The 25,280-nt window shown below is 36.5% G+C and overlaps 1 protein-coding gene across 9 annotated transcripts in view; it reads right to left on the reverse strand.

Annotated features, from left to right (window-relative positions):
- raskol (Ras GTPase-activating protein raskol) overlaps positions 1-25,280 on the reverse strand; it is a 183,630-nt gene that overhangs the window by 116,706 nt on the left and 41,644 nt on the right. For 8 of the 9 annotated variants that reach the window (XM_074111572.1, XM_074111514.1, XM_074111545.1 and 5 more), the window contains exons 3-4: positions 13,162-13,283; positions 5,264-5,293 (exon numbers count right to left, since the gene is read on the reverse strand). In XM_074111572.1, coding sequence (XP_073967673.1) covers positions 5,264-5,293; positions 13,162-13,283 — 152 coding nt within the window. The remainder of the gene's footprint in view (positions 1-5,263; positions 5,294-13,161; positions 13,284-25,280) is intronic. The other variant, XM_074111554.1, reaches the window with a different exon arrangement.

A 25,280-nucleotide genomic window follows, 5' to 3' on the forward strand; every position in this document is an offset into this window, starting at 1 on the left:
TATGTTTTCGGCCACAATCTGCCTCAAATATATCTAAAAGCGAGTTTTGTTTTTACTTTTTATAATTTTAAATCATGGTATATTTCCTCTTTTGACATAAAAAACTTCGCATTCAACTTAAACGCGACACTTGACATGACAAAGTTTGTGGATGAAAAGTGAATGGCTGTTTTTCTAAGTCGAAGCTAATCAGTCAAATATTTACGTTTTTGAAGTCGGTTAGAAAGCGTATGACGGAAATAAATTTGAATTCTAGGAACCTGGTATTCTGGATAGATAGATTGCATATTCTGGTTTGAATTTAATTTCGGGATGTGGGTGTTTGTGTAATATATATAATGTTAATAGTAACAGTAGCACAAAAAAGTAATTACGTGCAATAGTACTCGTTCGTAGTGACATGATGTCGCTGCTGGTTTCGATTTAAACATGACTTTGCTCTAAGTACAGCCATGTACAACTAATGTTCTTATCAGAGTTTATTGACGTTTGTAATTTGTATACGTATTTTTTAAGGTAATTTATTTGTCATTGTAGAGTTGCAGTTGTAAATAAATAAATCCATACTAATATTATAAATGCGAAAGTGTGTGTTTGTATGTTTGTCCGTCTTTCACATCGAAACGGAGCGACACGGATCGACGTGATTTTTGCCATTGAGATAGTTTATGGTCCACAGAGTGACATAGGGTACTTTTTATCCCGGAAAAATGCAGAGGGAACAGCGCGCGTTAACTGAATTCCACGCGGGCGAAGCCTCGGGCAAAAGGTAGTATATTCAATAAAAATGTAGTTTAGCTTTACAAATTCTCAACGGACCAATCAGACAAATTAGGACGGGCTAATTCGGCTTCCTAACACCGCTATGTTAATAAAGGAAGTGTGTAATATACAAAGCCATGCGTGGAGGAGTTGCTGCACTGCAGTTTAAACAAAGAACATCAATTGGAAGCAAAATTTAAAACGATTAATATTAATCGCTCAATTTACTTGAGGCCAGTACCATCTGCTGACTACATTGAGATGAGAGTAAGCTTTTCTGACTCCACAGCACAAATTAAATATATCATTTACAGAGCCTCTCTTGCATAACTTTGGAGGATTTTATAAAGTTTGAGATATGGAAGGTAACTTGGAATAACGTTTTGCCTCGAATCAAAGTTGAATTTCACCCCCGGCTGTATCACAAGATGTCAACATAACCGAGTAATCCAAGATAGAACCATTACTTTTTATAGCTTTAAAAAAACCATATCCTTTTATACGTACATTACGTTATATACAAAATACTGTGGAATCAAAACCACAACCTACATCAAGTTGTCCACAAAACATGAAATTTGGTATAAAGGCAGCTCTTATAGCACAACCAAATCTGTCTATCAGTAACCAAACTAAAAGAACCCCATACCTAATGCGTATCTTTCATAGGAATCCTATGTGCACGGAATCCTTGGTGCGCGAGTCCGACTCGCACTTATCTGTTTTTAAATGTTATTATAAAAGATACGATTTCAAAAATCGGTCTCTTGGTCATCTGGCCATTTCCTTAGATATTCGTTTATATTATCTAATTGGTACTTATAATATAGAAACCTTATATGCGCTCTTCCTATCTTGCATATAAAGTTTTTGCAAATGCGATCATATCCCTTGAGGGTATAACTCATCCCGAGATGGAACCCCAAATGCTTTTCCAACATGAATATTCACGGCTGACGTTGTTTGCTTCTATATACGAACAAACAACCCTGACCTGACTGAACTTACACGTCAAACTTATAACGTTTGATGAGAAAAAAAATTACTCCCCCCCCCACTTTCCGTCTATGGGAGGTACCTTAAAAAAAATTCATTACCAATTTGTCGGCATAGTTGCTACATATTATATCCCTGCAAAATTACAGCGTTCTAGCACTGATAGTCACTGAGCAAAGCCGCGGACGGACAGACAGACAGACATGGCGAAACTATAAAAGTTCCGTTTTTGCCATTTTTGCTACGGAACCCTAAAAAGGTTTTTGCAGAGGCTTTAACTTTATCCGTCTCGATTTTTCTAGGAAAAATTAAACATGAACTGAAACAATATTCGCAGTCAACAGTTTTATTAGTCGTAAGGAAGGTAAATGAGGTCTCGTTTTATGTTCATAGTCACGACAACGGCTTAATGCAGATAAGCACCGTATTAAAAAACTGAAGTTCCGTCCCTAGAAAATTAAATGTCTAATCCTATCCTTATGTCTTGAGTTCAGTTTATTAATGTGGCCGTAAGGGCAGTATGTTCTTCAGTTTACGATGATCGTTAAGGAATAGACGCATGAGTCAATAAATAAGTCTCAAGCCGGAGAGGACGAAGCTCGCCTTGCATAATGTGTGCACGTGTGCTTCTGCTTAGAATATTACAAGCGAGACCGATATTGGGAACGTTATAAATATATAATCACCATCAATTTATACCGAAGTTAAGAAGATGACCTGTTGTATGTAGAAGTAACGTTTTCGTATAGATAAGTCGACGTTCCATATTCGAAAAATGACCTAAGTTCCATATCAATTCTGTACACTACTTACAACAGGTCATCTTCTTACTTTTTTTAGCTATCACTTGTAGCTATTTTTTTTTATTCTGCGTGAACCGTTTATTTTATTTAGGCAAGTAAGTTCCTGTTCAAAGATCAAAGTTTTATTTGTTAAAAAGAAAATTATTTAATTAAAGTTTGTTTAATTGCTGATTGACGGTACGAGTATCTTTTTGTTTTACATACCATAAGCAAGTCAATACAATTACTGGAAGATAACAAAATTTTACTTACAAGATTTGACCCTAACAGATAAATAAATATCTAAAAATCAGCTTCACTTAACACTTACAAATAGTAATAAAATAAAAAAATGAATACAGTTCTAGATATTTTTTTATGAACAAATAGCCTCTGATAAATGAGTGCTTTACACTCCAAAAATACAAACTGCGTATTTTTCGGAATTTCGTTTGATTTTACCCTACAAAATTGCTTTTTCATACCGACCGCCACCGACCGGTTACACAGAGTTGTTGCAGTACGTCAATATTGTTTCATGCAAACAAAAAAAGGGCGAAATTCAGTCGATTCTTTTCATGAATAAAAACATTGCACTTTAAAATGACATGTGCAATAAGCAAAACTCTTAAATGAGATAGTGATTTGACGAGTAGCAAGTGGTAGGTAGCATAAAACATTCTCTGGTCCCATATCCCGCGGAATTTTTAAAAACCAGCTAAGAGCGTGTCGGACATGCCCGAAATAGGGCTACGTAGCCATTACGAAAAAATTAAGTAATATTTTTCTAAGGATTTCGTATTTTATACGAAATCTTCCAAGTTTAGGTATATTTAATACCTTAGGCTGCTATTTACTCTTAAACTACTAATAATTCTCAAGCAAACTTAGCCGTTATAATTTTCCTTGAAAGTTTGATATACTTACTACCATCCTGAATTTTTTCAAATTTTTCCACGAACCGGTGTCGATTTTAGAGGGGGGGACGCTCGATTTTTATGAAAATTTGCACTTTAAAGTTGAATATTTCGCAAACAAATCACTAAATCGAAAAATCATTTTGGCAACCCACTAATGGTTTTAAAATACCTATCCAACGATACCCCACACCACAAAATTGAATTGAAAAATAAATTGACCCCCACTTTACGTCTATGGGAGGTACTCTAAAAAAAAAATATTTTTGATTTTTTTATTGCACCATTTTAGTTCACATATATATTCGTGCAAAATTACAGCTTTCTAGCATTGATAGTCCCTGAGCAAAGCCGCGGACGGACAGACAGACAGACAGACATGGCGAAACTATAAGGGTTCCGTTTTTGCCATTTTGGCTCCAGAACCCTAAAAAGACCTTTTTAGTGCGCTATTCTGTTACTCAAATCTGTCAAATTTCAAGTCTCTAGCTCTAGTGGTTTAGGGTCTGCGTTACTGATGTTTTAAACTTTCGCTATTTTCACTTTACACTCTGAACTACAACAGTGGCTGACAAATCTGAAATCAAAAAATATTATTATACTACATACTATACACAGTATGGATGGTGACTTCGCGACGCCCGGACACGCAGATGGCATTTTATTCGCCATGACATCATGCAATGTGTTTCAATTTGGAACCAACGACCGCTTCCAAGAACAAGGAATGGGATATTTTTGAATTGAAATTTGGAATAAGCGCTCTTCACATTAACTGGTTTAGTATTAAAGAGGTAACTGTCACAATGCGAAGCGACAGATGATGAGGATAGTAGAAGTAAAGAGAGGAGTAGATGTTCAAAAGCCTTGTTACAACGCAAGCAGCTTATAACGTTGAACCATGATATCATGACTGCTCCTTCTCAGTTCGTGGTTGGTACCACTGCTATTTTTTCTGAAATAAATAGAAAAAAACTATGATTTTTTTTTCGTGGGAGGTAGTGGCCAGAAGTACCTGCTGAACCACTTAAAAAAGTCTGTCGCAGATGGAAAACTACGCTTTTTCCAATTAATTTAAGTTTGTTTTATCGTAGATCAAGTTGCAGGCCGTGGCAGTTTGTTATAAGTTCAACACCAAGTTATTTTCATCGTTTTACAGCGTTTTACAAAGCACAATGTAAATAGAAATTGCTGGGTGACTTTTGACTTTGCCGTAGAGACAGTTTTATGGTAAAAGTTATTTATTTCGCCATAAAATCTATCTCGTCAGGATCAACTTGGAAGGCAATAATCTGTCAAGGTTCGTTTAAAACGTCATCTACATAACTAATTAGAGTAGTCTCTCGTAGTTAAGAAATTCTTCAAAAGATCGCGCTACTCTTGTGGCTTTGTCAATTCAATTACCTAGGTATGTACTTAAAATACGTTTTCAAAAAGACGAGACCTAGCTAGATCGATTTTTTTCCTCCAAAAACCTCTAGGTATTTGCAAATTTTACCTAAGTAACTAAAAGAACAAACTTTCTAATTTCAAAACATAATTACATATTTACATACAAGTATTTATAGCTCGTTTGTTATACAGTATAAAACACAATTACTTAAATACTTATATAAAATCAATAAACATGGTGTCCTGGCATATCAGGTATTCATCGTGTTCATAACGTTATTTAGGAGCTCAACAAACAAACATATTTAGTAGTAAATAACAAGTGCATGGATTGCATTATGTTAGGGAAAACATTACAATGAAAAAAACAATACAACGCAGACGACACGATAAACACACATCGACATATCTTACCTTGCGGTCCAAATAGAACCCCGGGAAGGACTGTCCGGTTGCGTGCAACAAATAGAAATACCATTAGAATGTGACATATATGTATATGTTATGTAGGTAATATAAGATAACATGTTGCATCCACTATATACCACATGGCCTTTAGATACCTATTTAGAATATTAGGTAAGTCCCATCCCAACACAAATCACCATTTGACATCAATTGCTAATTTGCCTAAAAGACAATTAGCAAATAGGGCACACACGCTTTCAAACAAACTGAAAGTTATAACAGTACTTTTAGGAACTAACGTAGCAAATTAACGCCATCTAGGAACAAAAAAAACCTTCTAATTTACTTTTTAGCAATTAAATATTACAAAAATATCACGAACTAGCTGTTGCCCGCATTTCTGTCCTACATCCCGCGGGAATTTTCCCGAAATTAAAGTAGCGTAAGTTAATCTGGAACAGTGCAGATTTCTATAATTCAAAAAAATATATAAAAAATCAGTTCGGTAGTTTCTCATATGTATTAAAATTTTCACATTTATAGCTGAAATATTTTGAATTAATTCTAAGACAATTGTCACAACACATGCATTATTTATACCTACATAACTATGCTACTTAATAGCAAAAATGGTAGTAAAACCTACGGCGACACTTATAATCAGGGAACATCACAGTTCATCTTCGTGAGAAGCGGAACGTTCGCACTTCCGCCGCCATTGTTTCGAAGCATCCTTCCTGTGTACTATACGTATTCGGCGAAAAGTGAATCGATATCGGGTTGTTTGGAATGGAAAAATGCACTCTTCCAAAACTTGTCTGAATAAATAAGTTATTATTATTATTTCTCTTGTTGCTTACAACATCTCTCCTAGGAGGTAGAATTACACGGGCCTAAGCCAAGTGCTTTTATATTGATGTTAAATTATGATATGGATAAAAATTTGCGTACTATTCGGCATGTATTGAGGATGACTGCTTTCTGTAAGAGTGTGTAGGCGGATGGGTGTATATCGAGAGCGCGGAGGCTAGCATGGAGTGTGTTTGGAATAACGCCTGTTGTGGAAAGAATGATCGGGACAGTTTTTACGCTATGAACCTGCCATTGTGTTTTTATCTCAACTGAAAGATCTGTATATTTGGTAGTCTTATCTGTGTGTGTGGTTAGTAAGTTGTGTGTGTTACAGATGGCAATGTCTATGAGGGTTACTGATTTGTTGTGTTTATCTAATATTGTTATGTCTGGTCTATTGTAGTGTATTGTTTTGTCCGTAATGATGGTTCTATCCCAGTATATCCTGTAGCTATCATTTTCTAAGACTGAGGAGGTTTGTACTTATTATTATTATTATTATTAGGAGGAGGAAGAATGAGGGAAGGATAACTGCCTCGCTCCGAATTAGTCCGAATTTTATCGAATATACTTTGAACACATGTATTAAAACATTTACCATTGAAATTCAAGAAACCGGTCAAGAGCGTGTCGGACACGCCCTAGATAGGGTTTCATTGCCATTCAAGTACCTTTCAAGTATATTCGTCCCGACTCTATTAACTCAGAAAAAATTGACAGCGCAAAGTAGAATTTCAACGTCTGGGGTACAGCGTCATCTATCGGCAAATAGGGTAACTAATTTGCAGGGTAGAACTAGTTTTATTTGGTTGTATGTTGATAGTTTTTCAGAGGTAATTTTTTATTGTATGAACAGATTTCAATATTTTTTTTATTTGAAATAAGATACTTTTAGCGTGATCTTATAGATACTTAAAGAAAAAAAATGCACGCAGCGGCGGTTAAATCTTAGTTTAGAAATATATTTTTTACAAAAACTTAAAACCTGCTCAACTGATTAAGTTGAAAATACTAGAAAGTTTTATTAAGCTTAATTTCCGTGATTTTTTTCATAATTTTTAGACGTGCTGTTCAAAAGTTTGACACATATTCATTTTCAAATACCTATCCAACGATACCCCACAACATAGAGTGGAAGTAAAAAAAAAGCCCCCACTTTATGTGTGAAAAAAAATCATCCCGATTTTACCACTGTCGGCGTGACTGATATGTATATTCATGACTAATTACAGCTTTCTAGTACTAATAAAACGGGCTCTGAGATTAGCCGTGGACAGACAGACAGACAGATAGACGGACAGGCATGGCGAAACTATAAGGGTTCCTACACTACGGAACCCTAAAAATAACAAACATTGCTGAAATGTTCCTTCCGCATATATATTTAAGTCACAACATACTGTTGGGCAAAGTAATAAGTATAACTTATTCTAACCAAAACTTACTTATTTATTCTAGAAAACTAAGTAGCACCTTTTTAGGGCGCGTAGGCAAAATGGCAAAAATTGAACCCTTATATTTTCGCCATGTCTGTCTGTCTGTCCGTCCGTCCGCGGCTTTGCTCAGAGACTGTCAGTGCTAGAAACCTATAATTTTGCACGAATATATTATTATGTAGCAACCACGCCGACAAAATGGTACAAAAAATTGTTCGTGGTAGGTACCTCCCCTAGACGGAAAGAGGGGTGATTTATTTTTTCCCATTATAACCCTTTGGTGCGAGGTATCGTTGGATAGATCTTTTAAGGGTTGTGAAGACGATTTTTGTGATCTGTTTGCGAAATATTCAATTTTAAAGTGCAAATTTTAACTATGATGACCCGGATAACTCACGTCTTAAATCGAGTTTAGCTCGACATGTTTCGAGCTAATCCGTAGCCCTTCGTCTTCGGAGCAACGCGACTCAGCGGCTGCTGCAACACGCGAACTTCGCGCCGCCCAAACAAAAAAAGTGCGCGTGTTGCAGCAGCCGCTGAGTCGCGTTGCTCCGAAGACGAAGGGCTACGGATTAGCCCGAAACATGTCGAGCTAAACTCGATTTAAGACGTGAGTTATCCGGGTCATTATAGTTAATATGAGTGAGTCTCATGGTAGTTTCATGTTCAAAAAGTGCAAATTTTCATTAAAATCGAGTTTCCCCATCCCCCCCTTTAAATACTAAAAAAATATTATTAGTAGTTTAAGAGTAAATAGCAGCCTAAGGTATAAAATATACCTAAACTTGGAAGAAAGAATGCAATTCTTAGAAAAATATTACTTGATTTTTTCATAACGGCTACGGAACGCGGTCTTGGCCGTTTCCGACACACTCTTTGCCGATTTTATTATTCTCTCAGGTTTTCATTACAATCCAGGCTTAAATTTCAACATACATACATAAATACTACTAGAGATAGTACTTGTAAGAAACACCCGGAGGTAAGTATAAAACCTTTTCCCGAAGGGTTTACGAGCAGCCGAGGACATTCGTCGAAATGATCGTTAAGGGCCAATAAGCAGAAAATATCTAGAACACGTTAATGCACAAAGTGGTAAGATGGAGCTCGGGGTTAGTTACATACAGTGTAACTGTCAGCATAAAGATGCCTTAAATAGATTTCTTGAAATAATGTGCATGTGGACTGGTGCTTCACATCATACAAAATAGTGCAATGTGATTGGCCAAATACTCGTACTAGGTATACATAACTATTCTGGGTTGGATTTCTAGTATTGAAAATACCAGCGAAAAAAATTATACAACTCACGTCCGTGGAAATACTTATAGAAATAGAAATAGAAATCATTTATTCGTGACAAAGTAGCGTAGCATAACAAAAAGGTATTAAAAATTAAGAAAGTTGTATGTCACGAAATGGTCCCAAATCAGCAAAAATTGCTACTTACAAATTGTTAAAATTTCTAAAATACGGAGAAAATTAACATCCAAAAAAAATAATTTCGTGGTAATGGTAACTAGGTATAACCATGTAATGATTTTTAAGGCATAGTATTTTCACTCGCAATTAGGTCTTTTTATTTGGCACCTTATTTATACCTATTATGTAACGATTTTATAAAAAACTATTTCTAATCGATTCAGTAGTTCCAGAGATTAAGATTGGTTTTTGGAGTCTTTTTGTATTTTTTATTTCAACTCCAAATTTTGTTACTTTTACGGTCATCCCGTAAAATCCATATCGAAAATACAAACTGAAACATAGATGCGCAGAAAAACCAGAAAAAGAGACCAGCACTGGGAATCGAACCCAGGTCCTCAGCGTTCCGTGCTGTGTGCTATACCGCTACATCACACTGGACAGGAGTACAGACACGAATTCCTCATATGCACCACATATCTCAGCTTGATTTTTTCTTATTTAGTCACTTCGCAGCGACACTAGCGACATCTATGCTGTACTCCTGTCCATTGGTGGTGTAGCGGTATAGCACGCAGCACAGAATGGGTTCGATTCCCAGCGCTAGTCTCTTTTTCTGGTTTTTCTGTGCATCAATGTTTCAGTTTGTATTTTCGATCCAGAGATTAACTCATACAGACAATCAAACTAATACACCAAAAAAAACAAAGCTTACCCGTCCATTGTGTTATAACTGGTGTTAATAGATGCCTCGTAAGAAATGCTTAGGTGAATTTGTAATTATTTTCCAAGAATCGTAAAGCGAATTATGAGGACCGTTATATGTTATTTCATAAATAGCACTTTAATTCATGCGAGCATATAAACTAGCGTTAAAAATCCAATTTGAGATAACATCGAATACTGCTAATATTAAAAAATACTACATTTAATTAAAGTCAGCAAGTTCTGTCTATAATTAAAGTGCGCAAGTAACGAAAATTGCAGTTATAAACGTTTACGTAGTTAGCAATAAACATTAACCTGGCTTTGATATGAATTCAGAAAGTATGAACAAAGCTAAATACAAACCCGACCCGCTAATCTTATTCTCGTTGCGTGATCATAAAACAAACATAAAAGCATCGCAAAGACTATAAAGCGATTGTCCTCATCAAGCTCAGAGTGCCTAGCACAAGCATTTGCTTACATAAAGCATCAATCCCTTTCGCACACACCAACTGCTTTAAGGCTACTAGATTGCGGGCCGGGTTCATCCGTCTTAATATTGAGGCAAAAACCCCTCTGCCGTGCTGGCGAGTTACTCTGATTTATGATGAGAGGCAGGAGCGGCATGCGCCTAACTATGCATCTTAAATATTAAGATGATGTTGAAGCAACTCAATCCGAACGTTGTTCATCCTAAATTTTGACACACGAATAATGGTTTCTGGTTATACTGAAGTTATCTTTGATATGTATGTTTTTATTATGTGATATTTAATGATGATATGACCCTTTCAAAAATCCAATTATGTACCTATTGGTAGAAAAATCAAATAAAGACGCGATGTAATAATGTAAAGGCCTTGAACGGAACCCAAGACATTTTACAACGAATTAAAAAAAAGGAGGAGGTTATCAATTCGGTTGTATTTTTTTATGCTTGACTTAAGAAGAGCAACGGTCACAATTATCGTCCTTTCGGATCTATAGAGCATTCCATAAAGTTAATGCGCTACTTGCGCTAACACAGAACCGATACAAACGTGACCGACCGAACGGAAGGACGAAAAAGTGAACTCAGCGCACATAACATTGATTATGTTCCCTCTTACATTCAATGAAGATAATCAAGAGCAGCGCCGTGCAGCGCGGAGAGAACGCACGCTTGCACTCACTCTCCGGCCCGGCACTGAAACTGACTTTCACTAGCTCTGCCATCAGGGTTGCCACACGTAATGTAACGAACCTTTTAAATGGCTAATTTCAATAATCCCGGTCGATTACACCGATGTGTTCACGCCTATTATAATGGCGTAACGTTCGCTTTTTTGCGGTAGTTGTGACGAGTCGTACACGAATAACCAATATTGTAAATGAGCGTTTATGCGCACGCTCTGAATATCTGCATGTGCATTACGATTTTATGTTGCTTGAGAAGGTTAATTTAATTGGAGTGGTCATTGATTTGGTATCTATAGTAACCCTGGGTGTAAATAAAGGTGAAAATGCTATAGGTACGTATATAGTTTGTGAGAGTGTGTGTTTGAAACTCTACGCTAAAACGGCCAGACGTACTATGTAGGTAAGATAGCTCGATCTCTAGAAATAACTCTAGGGATCGGCTTTAGTCCAAAAATGTCAATTGCTAATTCAAGAGACGTGCATTTCTGACACAGGTGTTCTTTGTGAAAATGAAGATCACAATGTAATTTTTATCAATATTTTTAGTCGACCAGATGGCCTAGTGGTTAGAGAACCTGACTACGAAACTTGAGGTCCCGGGTTCGATTCCCGTGTCGGGGCAGATATTTGTATAAAAATACGAATGTTTGTTCTCGGGTCTTGGGTGTTTAATATGTATTTAAGTATGTATCTATATCTATATCATATTATTTTTTATCTATTTCTATACCTATTTATTTATTTATCCGTTGCTTAGTAAGCTTTCCTAAGCTTACTTTGGGACTAGGTCAATTGGTGTGAATTGTCCCGTGATATTTATTTATTTATTTATGTCTCGGAAATTCAATTCAACTGCCAGATCTAATTGTCTACACGCGAGCGAAGCTGCATAAAGGCTACTATCGTAATACCCGGCAGTTAAGTTTGATTAGAGATGGTCGGAAGTTTTCGGTGTAGTCTGGAGTCCCCGTCAGCCGGGAATGCGGAACATTCATCAAACACACGCTCTCTTAAGTGTTAGGTAATGGGACTATTTTTATACATCAAACCGTGTTGTTCCAGTCGCGATTGGATCACAAAGAACTGTGAAATATTGTCGAGTAAGACAATTTATGTAGAAATTTAAGGTAAAAATTGATGTCTCATAATTAGTTTAAGAACTGAAAAACAATACATTGTACGCAGGGGAAACATTAAGTCCCTTTTGTGTGTTGACACGCGTTTTAATGTAAGTTTAGAATGCTAATCGATCGATTATCGAACGACAGTGTCGGTGATGAATCAGTAATTCTACGGTTGGTTATAAAGCCATCTATTTCCATTTTTATTTCGAATGTATCGTATCATATCTGATCTGGTCTTACGTTTAATTCCCTCACCATATTAAAATTAGTTCTAACAGGTGGCATATAGAAAGTTGATGGAAGAACCAATATTGCCGTATTGTATTACATAATAATGATAACCTGTTCATTGCTAACTAAAACATTTATACATGATATTTGAATGAACAGTTCAAAGTAACTAGAACAAAATACTGTCGTTTTTAGGGCCTGTGCTCATGGTGATATTTTTACCCGTGAAAATTAAATTACAGAGTTTCCTCAGAAGGTCGTAAACGTTTCTAAGGTCGTTGTTTAAGCGCAGACTTAGTAACGGTTGCGTCGACACTGCAGTTCATTAGTATGTAAATTGCAATGATTTTTTATTATTACTGCGCAATCAGCGGTAGACATTATAACTAGTGAAAATAACTTAATGTTAGTAAAACAATTCACACAACATTCGCTGGAATCCAGTAGCTCCTCGCTCCATTGGTTATTGGATTTAGCAAACGACGTCCGGTTTGCGTGAGCGGGGTAAAAACTCCGTCAAACCATTTACCCATTGACCCGAACCGAATATGAATGACACGGACGAAACAAAAGGTATTTAACACTATATTACACCATACTTAGGGTAAACTAGGTAAACAAGCGTTTGTAGCGACTTCCTTCAATATTAGCAATGCTTATGTGGGTGATTAAACTGTTAACGAAAACGAGTCGAATGAATGCGTATTATTTCAGCGAATAGAGGGGTAGATTTAACTGAATATCCGTGTTTAAAACAATACATATATGTGATATTCAATGTGTAGCTTGAAACGCAGTGATAGCGTGCAATGGAGGCGGACCGGTGGTGTGGCGCGGAGACGGTACCGGTTATAATTATTATCTAGTACTAAAAATAAAAAATAAAGGAACATTAATGTCCATGTGCCGAACACCCTTTATATATGGATGTTGAAAAGCTCGCGATACTCACAGCAAGCTCCTCGCTGGTGTAAGCCGTGAGGGTGCGTCGGTCTTGCTGCAGCACGCAGTAGAACGGCTCCCATGAAGGTGTCTCTCCCACAACGGCGCCGCTGCCTGCGCTCGGAGCAGCGTCTAAAAAAAAGACAACTGTCAGAAATGGCCATGAAAATATCCTACCTACCCAAAGCCCCACTAGTAGGTCACTTCTTACAGGGTACTTAGTTCTCCATGGTGTATAATAATTTAACTTTCTAAGGTGCTCTACTAAGAGCACTGCATATGTACAGGGCCCTGCTTGCAGCATCACTGTCAAGCTCGTGTTGTATAAAATACGTCGTGGTCGTGTTGTATGTATGTGAACGCAGAGCCCATTTTTTCGCTCTGCATTATCAGACCCGACCTTCAGCCAGTTTTTGTATTTAGGTATCATAAAGAAAGTACGTAGGTACTCTCAAAATACACTGAGCTCAAGAAATCTGGCCCTCAAAAGTATGCAGAAATAGGTAATTTTGTTTGAAGAGTGGGTCAAATTTTGTCCCGCTGAGTATATATTTAAGTCACACTTTAAAACATTTACCAGTTCTATGTAACTGCCACCATCACAGTTTTTATTATGTCTGTGTTGGTAAGTACTCACAAAGTTACTAGGGGTCATTAGAGTACAGTAGTTAGATATTAGAGTACGAACCAGTAGTAAAAGAACTAGTGCGATCAGAAATCTATGCTCCATTCATAAAAGAGATACACTATTCGATACTTTATGTTTGACTATTGCATAATAACTCGTGTATCTAATGAAGTGAATGGGACTGAAACGACTTTATCAAATATCTTGCAAGCGTAATGCGCTGTGTCGCAGCGTGTACCGAGCGAAAGGTATTTGTCGTATCAAATTATTAATTTAATTTGCCCGTGAAGGTCTTTAGATCATAACATGATAGGTTCGAATACTGTTTACCAAGCGAGAGAGATGTGTCGAACATGTGACTATTTTTGAAAAGAGTTGACATTGATACGTAGGGAATCAAAACATTTACTTATAGCTTAAGAGTTCATCGATGTTATATGAACATCAAACCCACGGTTGAGTTTTTGAGATATCGAGCATTTTCGATGTTATAACACACAAACATCGCGCCTGTATTCCCAAATGGGGTAGGCATAGCTATGTAATAGCTGCACTTATTTTAGTCTACGCCATCATCTGCGTAAATTTCGTAGAAATAACTCGTACACAGGGATGTCTGTTATACTAGCAATCAATAATTAAATCGAACATATCTAAATGAGACAGAAGTTGTTACTAAGCCTTTGTCGTACACAACGGTTGAAACAGGATTTTTACAATATTCCGATATAAAAATTTATTTAACAATTTCATCATAAACCGTGCTCCGTGTTTGAGCAAGAAAGCCCACAGATAAACAAACTTACGAACTTTTACATTTATTTTACATACATTAGTAAAATTTGTATTAAATTATACATTGATGTCACAGGGGCACGCTCTGATGTATCTGAATGTAAACAATGTTACGAAATAAAACCCTTACAAAAGTTTACATAATGAAGACATCATTTAAATAACTTCTTTAGTCAGACTCTTACTTTATACTATTTTTACTATTGAGACACACAAAACAACCCCTACACAATAAAATAAAAGGACTGCCCGCTGCAGAACCGAGTTCAACAATTTAATTATTTCCTGTACAAGAACGAATATAATGCCAGATACGAGTAGTTACAAAAATGTTTTATTTGTCTCCCGAGGCGTAGTTTTGCAGACACACATACAGTGTGGTCGTTGCAGCTTCCACCCTTTTAAAAAGAAAAACAAATGAACACCAAAGAGTGGGCACAAAGATTTCAATAAGTGAAAAGGTTTTTCCGGTAGCAATTTTGAGTTCGCTTTTAATGATTTTACTCGTAATGCAATTTTAATAACAGCTAAGCAGGTATAGTATGCCGCTTCTTTTTAACCGACTTCAAAAAAGGTTTCAATGTCAATTGTGGACCGATTTTCAAAATTATTTTTTTATTCGAAAGAGTATTTATTCTTTTGAGGTGGTCCCATTGTCACCAAGTCAAGATCTGATGATGAGATCTAGGGAAATCGAGGGCAAACCTCAAATTTTATAGGCACACCTATGGGGATTTTGGCATTTTTAACATTAAGATAAGCATTTACATTCAGAAAGTATCATTTGGTAACCTGGACCTAATGAAGAAGACTAGATGACCAATGGAACTCTTCAAAGCTAAGTAGTGCTCGCTCGTCTATAAACGATCATGATTAATCTCGTATACCTAGATAAGCGACTAAGAAGAAGCTTTAAGTTAATGATTATTTCGAACTGATCTGCTGCTGAAGCCAGAAGGTAGCCAACGGAAATCTGTTATAAAACAACGTAACTAAGTCGTGATTGGGCTTAATGGAATCGTTGTGAGATGAACTTTGGCTACGAATCACTAAAAAGTGAAAAATAAAGAAATTTTTAACAAAAAAGTAAAACCGACTCCAAAACCCTTGAAAATATTTTTCTAGGTATTGTACTAACCTCTTGCGTCCATTGATTTGAGACTGGCAGCATAGTTCCATTTTTAAATAATAATATTGAACGGACGCAAGGGTGTTAAAGAGAAGACTTGTATACGAGCTGCCAACGTAGTATGTTGATTTGGAAATACATATGAAAATATCCTAAAGAAGTGCTTTTAATTTAAGTAAAGTTGAGTTAGGATAGTGGACCGACCGTCCACTGCAGTACCTACTAGCTCGAAATCGGTGACAGCACGACCCAGCAGGAGGGATTGAAATCCATATTATGTAGGTGAGGTAGACGACTATTGTTACACTTCTGCTGGCTCGTGCTGAGGCATCGATTTCGATTTCGACCGAGTAGGTACCTAGAAAAATATTTTCAAGGGTTTTGTAGTCGGTTCCATTTTTTGTTATTTTTTTGGAGTTGGTTTTACTTTTTTTTATATCTTTAACCATTGAAATTTTAGATTGAGACACCTCGTATTAACTAACAACACACAAACTATGATCTATCTTTCTCTCCTATAATGACTCTAAACACTACCAGTTTTCTGATGACAGTGAATGACAGTAAAGTGGAACAATTGTTCAGCCAATGAACGTTAATCTTTTAAACACTGAACTGACTCCAACGTGTTAAACAGTGACTCACCGAGAACAGTTCAACTTCAACCTGCAAGCGTTTGTAAAAGGGCATTTGAACAAAGCTCTATTAACTAAATTGACATTTGATCAATTTTAAAATTAGAAGGGGACTTATTTCGTTTATTATTATTACCATTAACGCTCTATAAGCCGTAACTTATCTCACTCACATAACCTATAATTACACATCTTAATTTGGATATTTTGTTGCTGTTAAAGAAAAAGCTTCCAGGGCAAAAACTGCCTGAAGGAGGGTTATGTTTTTCGAGCATATACATAATGTACCTACGCATATCAATTTCTTTGATCCTCTCTGTAAGCTAAGCGGCTGGACAGTTTTGACCATTATGAGGTAGGTAAATTCGTCAAAGCTGTCGAAGTAACATAGGTTTTTCGATTTTCTTAATTAACTTTTTTTGAAGTGGGTAACAAGAGAGAGATACTCTATTTCTGAGTTTTTATCTATCAGTGGTGTGGCACCATAATAACTCGATTACCATCGAATCGCCTTTTTTATAGAATGTCAGTGATGACAAGTACTCGTATTGCAGGTTGTGCACATACCAACTGCTATAATAGGTGTTAAATTCGAACTCCGTTTGTCGTACTGTCCAGGTTAGCCTTAGGTTAGCTAATGAAAATGTTCACTCTATGCCACTGCCATCTACACTAAGACCTGAAATAATCATACAACATTTGACAAACATTGTTTAACTATTTGGACGTTGGCACATTTTTGTGATTGTTAATCAAAACCGGTTTTGGTGTCAACGCGGAAACTTTACTACCAGATTGTGTTAATGAATGAGTCGCCTCGATAATGTAGGTTAAGTAATTATTCATTAATTAGTGTTGTGCGTGGTGTACAATAAATACTAAAGGGTTCAGTCATCACATTATTAAAAAAAGCTGTTTAAAAGAAAATTACAATAAAAGAACCAGGTTTTTTCTTCCCATTGCAAACGTGATTTCAGTACTACTATAATACTAAACATAACTTTAACTTAACGCCTACGATTGCTCACCGCGGCACAGTGACTTTTATATTAGACATAACACATAACGTATGTGTCCCTTTCTAACAAGTGGGTTGGTGTGAAAGTAATGGGTGCTGTATGTCGCTGAAAACACTAGCGTGCTAGGACACTAGCGGGCTAAAGATAGCCTACCCGTACCCGTCCACAACCCACCCACGGCAGCAAGTGCAGACCTGCCTTTTATTTTGATATCGCATAGATACGAGTGCTTGCGGCCAACTTCAATGATCAGCCGTAAATAGAAGGTAAGTGACTCTTACATTACATAAGTAATATAAGTCTATGCGTCATTATTTAAGCCGAACACATTTTCAGCAATCAAGTCCGACTAATCCCACTAAAATTAAAAATGCGAAAGTTTGTTTGTTACTTCATCACGTCCAAACAACTAATCCGATTTAGATGAAATTTGGTAAACAGATAGTTTCAGTCCCGAAGAAGGACAAAGGATAGTTTTTATCCCGGAAAATTGCATAGTTCCCCCGGGATATCGATAAATGAATTAATTCCGTAACAAAGAACCTGCGTGAACCTACTCAGTTTTGCGGTTCAGATGCATCGGTTATCGGCGACATCAGAGGTGGTCACTCAACACGCAACGATCGAATCAAAAATATCATTAATTCATTCTTTTTAGGTAGTACTTTTATAAAAATATTGCATGCCCTATCTCAAACCCTAAGGAACGCCTGAATACGAGTAAGAGTTATCAAGTTCAGGGGGCGAATTTAGAAATAACATTATTGAAAATTTATAACAAAAAATAGAACCGACTACAAAAAACCATGAAAATAATTTTCTACGAGTCTGAAGTCGGTGCCTCAGCACGTCTGGTCGATTATAGGTGTCGTGCTGATTCAAACTCGTCATGGTTTTTTGTAGTCGGTTAAATTTTTGTTATAATTCTTTTTTTAACGCTTTTTAGTGTAAATAATCTAAGATTCAATAGTTAAATGCCAACTGCTCGTCACCTTTAACAATAGATTGCTTTTTCCGATGCAGAGGCTTTCATTATTGAGGAGTCCTGGTGCTTCACCATCCATTCCATTTCACCATATGCATTACGAGGAGCATAAATTGCTTAGCAACTGTGTTAAAGTAATTGAACTTCAACCCGTGAAATAGTTGTTATTGAGTAGTAACTCCGATGGTCAACTGTGCTCTTCATCATCAGTTCTACTTCACTAAATGATGATTTTCAAAAGCAAATGCACGAGTTGCTACTAAATATATCAAAATTACCATAGGTGTTCCTACAACATTTGAAGAGTTCCCTCGATTTCCTTAAGATCCAATCATCAGATCCTGATTTGGTGCTCATGGGACCTAATTGAAAGCATTCCTAGACGAACGCAAAAAAAAATTCAAATCGGTTCATAAATGACGGAGTTCCGAGGTAACAAACATAAAAAAAATACAACCTAATTGATAACCTCCTCCTTTTTTTGAAGTCGGTTAAAAATAGCATGCAGCATCAATTATTTTTCAAGTAGTCGAAAATTGCGGGCTTTCGGTCGGTAGGCCTCCAACAAGATGGAGCGATGGCGGGGTCGCGGTGGATGCGGAAAGCACAATACCGGTCTGAGTGGAGAGCCTTGGGGGAGGCCTATGTCCAGCAGTGGACGTCTTACGGCTCACATGATGATGATGATGAGTCGAAAATTTTATTTGATCTGTGTTTTTGTAGTATAATTTACATTCTTGCTACGTTGAAATATAATTTTCAAGGATGTGATCAAAAATCAAAATGTGGGAATATCGGGATAAAAAGTAGCCTGTTATTCCAGACGTCCAGCTATCTACGTACCAAATTTCATCCAAATGCGTTCAGCCGTTTTAGGGTGAAGGAGTAAAACACACACACACACACACACACACACACACAAACTTTCGCATTTATAATATAAGTAGGATTATCTATATTACATCGGAGATATGGAAGCTTATCTGGATAACCGGCGGCAAGGTATGTTTTACTCTTTTTTCGTCGTCTGGTGGAATATTACATTGAGACTTAGTATCCCCCCATACGCGAGTATTTCGTCAATATACCGGGTGTGGCCTGTAATACGAGCAAAAAATTAAAACATAGATCGTCCTCGTCAATCTGAACAACATTAGTTCAGCAACTTTTAAAAATAATGAAGTCTTTGAATTTTTCCTTTTTTCATACAAATTACACCACCACGCCACCATCCTAGAACACAACTGACGTCGCCTGTCACGCTACAAACATCAAGCATTTTGCTTTACATATATTGCTTCTTCGAATAAACTTAAAAATTAAAATTAAAAAAACTAATTATTTTTAAAAGTCGCTGAACTAATGTTGTTCAGTTTGAGGAGTATGATCTATGTTTTAATTATTTGCTCATATTACAGGCCACACCCGGTATTCGCAGAGCTTTGTTTGTGACACGACCAAGCTTCATGTGGGAGGCACCGGTTCCACAGTACTCCTGGTACTCGTAACACGACAATGAACTTAACTATTGCGAATAAACAAATGAACGTCGCAAACAGTAACATGTTGCCGATGTGCAATGTTATTAATAAATACGCAACCAACGATCAGATCGCAAGGATGTCACGCACACTGCGCGCTTACTGGGACCTAAGATGAATCGAGTTCTAATTGCACGAGCAATAGAAATGACGATAATCTTGTATGATAGGTATTGTACTTTTATGCTAAGCTTCAGATGTATGTAGTGTAAATTACCATTAAAAGCACTTGCATGAAATATGTTGCTGTTATCACAAATTTATGTCGACCGCGCTTTATTTGTTATGTTTTACAGTCACGTTTAAGGCAGGGAAAATGTTGCATCTTTATTTCTAGTTAATAGTTGAAAGAAAGAAAGAAAATACATTTATTTAACGCCATAAAACAAACATAGAATAGATAAAGACATACATGACGCTAAATAGGTCCCCACTCAGCATAATGCCACGGCAAGGAAATAGTTCATGGTACTTGTATAATAGAATAGAACAATCTCATCCAATCTTGTAGTGTGGGGTATCGTTGGATAGGTCTTTTAAAACCATTAGGGGTTTTCGATTCAGTGATGTGTTGCAAAATATTCAACTTTAAAGTGCAAATTTTCATTAAAATCGAGCCCCCCCCCCCTCTGAAATCTAAGCCGTTGGGTGGAAAAATTTGAAAAAATTCAGGATGGTAGTAAGTATATCAAACTAACAAGGAAAACTATAACGGTTAAGTTTTCTTGAGAATTATTAGTAGTTTAAGAGTAAATAGCAGTCTAAGCTATAAAATATACCTAAACTTGGAATATTCCGTACGGAATACGAAATCCTTAGAAAAATATTACTTAATTTTTTCGTAATAGCTACGGAACCCTATTTTGGGCGTGCCCGACACGCTCTTGACCGGTTTTAAATCGTTTTAGCAGTCGTCTAAACCATACATATGAAAACAAAAACAAACAAATATCAATTAACTAGATAATGCATGAGTTAGTTATATTATTAAATTTCAAAAAAAGAAAATATTTACATGCTGGTGTCGCCGGCGAGAGCGCTGAACAATTATTATATCTGTGTACCTATAGAACAACAACCATTGTAACCGCTTCTCAAGTAAATAAATGAATTTGAATTTGAATTTGAATTTAATCATTTAGTTTTTAAACACCATTAAGTGAAACAATGAAGAATTAAGATTTAAGATAGCGATTAAGTTTTTTTTACATTGACAATTCACCCTTGAATGTTGCCTTGAGATTATTCAACTTAATTGTCAAGTTTATCTTATCTTAAATGTATCTCGACGGCCTTTATAAATAAAATTACTTAAATATCATTAGTAAAACCAAACGGGATCATATTAAATTAACACTTGAAATGCGCGCGTTTATTCTGTGAACTTTAATACGTGCTAATTGACAGTTAATAAAGTATATACATGCAAATATGTATGTATTCTCCCGTGTCATGGTTCTCTATACGAGGGAACTTAAAGGTCAGTTGTCCACCGTCTGAAAGGGCGTCGCCCCACTGGCTATGCAACTACAATTACGCGATATAACCAGCCATACCTCCGCACATACATAAGCCCTAATTATATTACAACACAGAACTATTTTACATCAGTATTGTATGTATAATTAAGTTGTCTTTTTTACATTTCCACTCCGGACCGTGAGAATATTATGTAACAAATGAGTACAGTTTTCAAAATATATCTAAGTGTGTGGAAGAATTCAACCCAAACACTCATAAAAGCAATACATTCAGATTATTTCACAGAGATGCTCCAATTATGGATACTTTTATTTACTAACGAAAATAATCAAGTGCTTTGCACAGTTCAATGCTCTTTTATGACTGCAACTAATATGTTTCACTCTTTCAATTCTTTACATTCGTACTTGTCTGGGGACAATCTACAGCTTCCCGTCAAGCCTGGTGCGTGGGCGTCATCTTTATAGCATTGACTGGGAAAAAATGCAGACATTTTGATGGACAATGGCGTAGGAGGAAGATCACTTGTATGCTTGATACATAACTCGTCGCGCGACCGGCGGGCGGCGCACGCTTCGAATACAAATTGCGTGTTTACAAGAAATCGCTCATTCATACAATTTTGCTGGAAATTATGGCTAAAAAGGTAAGTTGCCATTTATACCGCAAGTACGATTTAGATCATTTCGCCCCATCTCTATAACAACACCCACACAAACATCCACACCACATCCGCATTTGGAACATCCTTCCCCTAGCCTTTCTTGACTTGTAAGCATAATAACTACAAAGTACTCGACTCATTAATTTTACTCTGTATGCAGCATGAAGTACCTACGGGGGCAATTAAAAATGTCACTTAACTTCATCTAAAACACCAATGGACGGAACTATAAAACTGCCAGGGCTCATTTAAATTCATCGCGCATCCTCCGAGTTTTATTTGAGAACTTATTTGCTCGTGTTCCAGATTACAATTAGTTAAGTGCTCTGTCGAGCAAAAACGAAATAGATGATTATATTTGTCCACTACGGTTGCGTCGCTTGGCTTGTTTAATAAACTCTGCTTTGTTACAGATGGAGCTGCTTCAAGAAATGGACTTGCGGAATTGTATATGTCCAAAAGCCATATGAATTTAGAGCTGATTATCTCTACTTTGCTTAGGCTGTAATTCAAAGAAACGCATGTATAACACAAAATAACTATTCAGGATTACTTATATGTATTATTAGTTGATTTGATCAGGCAAAAACTAACTTCAAGAAATGATTCATTTATCATAAGATTTGGCGTGCCACTAATAAGGTGTGATGTAACAGCCGACAGAAACTACGAGAGAGCAAATTGCTAACACCATAACGACAATATTAAGTACCTAACGCGCACTGTGATCCATAATGACAGCCGCGTAACAAGATTCTGTAACATTTTCCTAGTGAAATAAAAAGAGCCAGTTCCCTGTTATCCGTTGTGTAACGAAATTGTCAAGAAAATAAAGCTCGACTTACCCTATGGACTAGTTCAGTAATTAATGGCTTAGGATCATTCGTGTCATATACCTACGTCAATACATGAAAACAGATTGTAGAAAATCTCCCAATAAATAAGGAGGTCAACCAGTCATTATGTCTAGGATGCGTTTTACGATTTCAACGCGTAACTTCAAGTAGGTACCTTACCTACAAACATTCCCCAATTTATGAAATTACTGCAATAATCAATTAAATTTATATGACTGAGAGAACATTTAGAAAAGCCATTCTTAAGCTAGTGAAAAACATGCCAAGCTTTTAAGCTGCTTAGTAGTTGGCTAGATGTTTACCATTCATAAACGAGTTTGTATAGGTTCTGAACAAAGAGGAATAAAGGTCACTTCCTCCGCTATAGCGCGTCTATTGAATGTCTTATGAAAAGAAATCAATTAATTTAATGCACTATTCAAATTGTCACACCCGATCAACGTGACTCAAACCAAGGCACAAACTATTCAGGGCGACACGGCTTTCAATGGCGATACAGTTCTACAGAAGTATTTTTTTTTAATAATATAACAAAGCACGACAAAAGATAATCGACCGTAGTACTCGCATTAAAAATGCACAAAATAAGATATGCCAATTAAAATACTGTTGCTTGTGTGGTGTACCCACCAGTATTAACTCTTCTTTTCATTATAAACAATTTATTACAACACAGATAAGGTAAATAGAAGTTATTATAGTTACCGCCGCCGTTATCGACGTAAATGCCATACCTCACTAAATGCTTGCAACAATGAGCAAGTTTAATTAAAGCAGTTGACATTTTGTCATTGCATGCATTCACGCGATCCTTGATTGCGACCATGACTTTTAGTTATTTAATCCTATTCACATAACTTCAGACATACTACACGCATTAACTCTACATCACACGCAAAAAACAACGTGTTTTCTCTTTAGAGCATTAAAAAACTCAACGAATTCTCAACTTCAGGTGATTGAATTTGATTATAATCTTGCCGGGGTGACGTCAGCTTGGCCCGGATTGAGGGAGATGTAAACCAGTTCGGTAATGTCCGTTAAAACAAAACCAAGTAATCTTTGTTACAACCTGCAACTCTACTTGTGTTGCCAAATTCGAACTCTGTTATACTCAAGGTGGAATTAGTGAGTCCACGTCAGCTTCACATAGGAATAATTACATAATTCGTAATAATTACTTTGTGAACATAAACTTTACATGAACTCAGACTTTTAAGCAAAAACACAATTCTTCATCGTACCTTTGTTTTTTCAAGGTTTATTGTGAAATAAGTAAATTAAATTAGTCTGAGTTGTTAATTTCGGGGTGAAATATTTTTTGAGTTAGGCATGGCAACCCTGTGGAAGAGACCGGCGTGAACGCAACCGCCATAAGGTCGCGTCGCGTGCTTGACAGATGCCTCCCCTCTACTTGCTGACACTTTTATAAAAAGTATTACTTACGATAAATTAGGGTGAACTATCTTTGTAAAGGGTTTTGAATGTAACAGGGCTAATAGTAGGTAACATAGATAATTAATAGGTTTCAATTACTGACAAGCAGGCAAACAAGACCTTCAAACGTAGTTAAGTATTTTGACCCTCTGATGTAAAAATGTAAAGCTAATAACAATCGCGTGCCATAACTTGAGCTTTTGTGAACGTTATCCCAAACACAGCGCGAAGGCAAGAATGTCAAGTGAGACTGTTGAAAGTGACTCTAGTGACTCTACTATCAGATCAGGAAGTGTTTTGAAATCACATCTGAGAAAATACCACATCTATTTAAGTAGCAAAACTCTGCGTATGACTACAAAAATATTGTTCGAATAAAAATGTTTGACTAAATAGTCCAGTAAATCATTACACACATAAAGGGAGTGTCAGGCTAATATTAAAAAAACGCGCGATTTTCTATTACATATTTTAATACTTAATATTATACTTCAAACTCAACACAACTTCTAATCATCTATTTTCGGACGGTATTTCATGGAATTATGATTTCAAAAATTAATAAATATTAAGGCGATATCACGGTTTCGTCAATAAGACGAGGTCATGCCTGCATAAATCATACAGGTCACTGTCGAAATACCCATACGCAACAGTCACGCCGAAGTATCTTATGCGTACCAAAAGATCAATTAAATTTGACACTTACACTCCAGAACCACTTTAAAAAGGTAACCTACAAGCTGACAATTCCTACGTGAATTTGCCATGCCTTAATTAAAACATTAACATTAGAACAAATGTGGGCCATACCGTACGAACCGTGTACTGTAAACTATTAAAATCAGTGATTTGGCATCTACCGAACCGGTGTGAAAAACGGTGATCTTGATTACTCATTGAAATTATCTATTGTCCTATATTCTTGCTTTCATTTGAGTTTGCAAGGTAGGTTTT

The sequence above is a fragment of the Choristoneura fumiferana genome, chromosome Z, assembly GCF_025370935.1.
Source record: "Choristoneura fumiferana chromosome Z, NRCan_CFum_1, whole genome shotgun sequence".
Classification (NCBI taxonomy): domain Eukaryota; kingdom Metazoa; phylum Arthropoda; class Insecta; order Lepidoptera; family Tortricidae; genus Choristoneura; species Choristoneura fumiferana.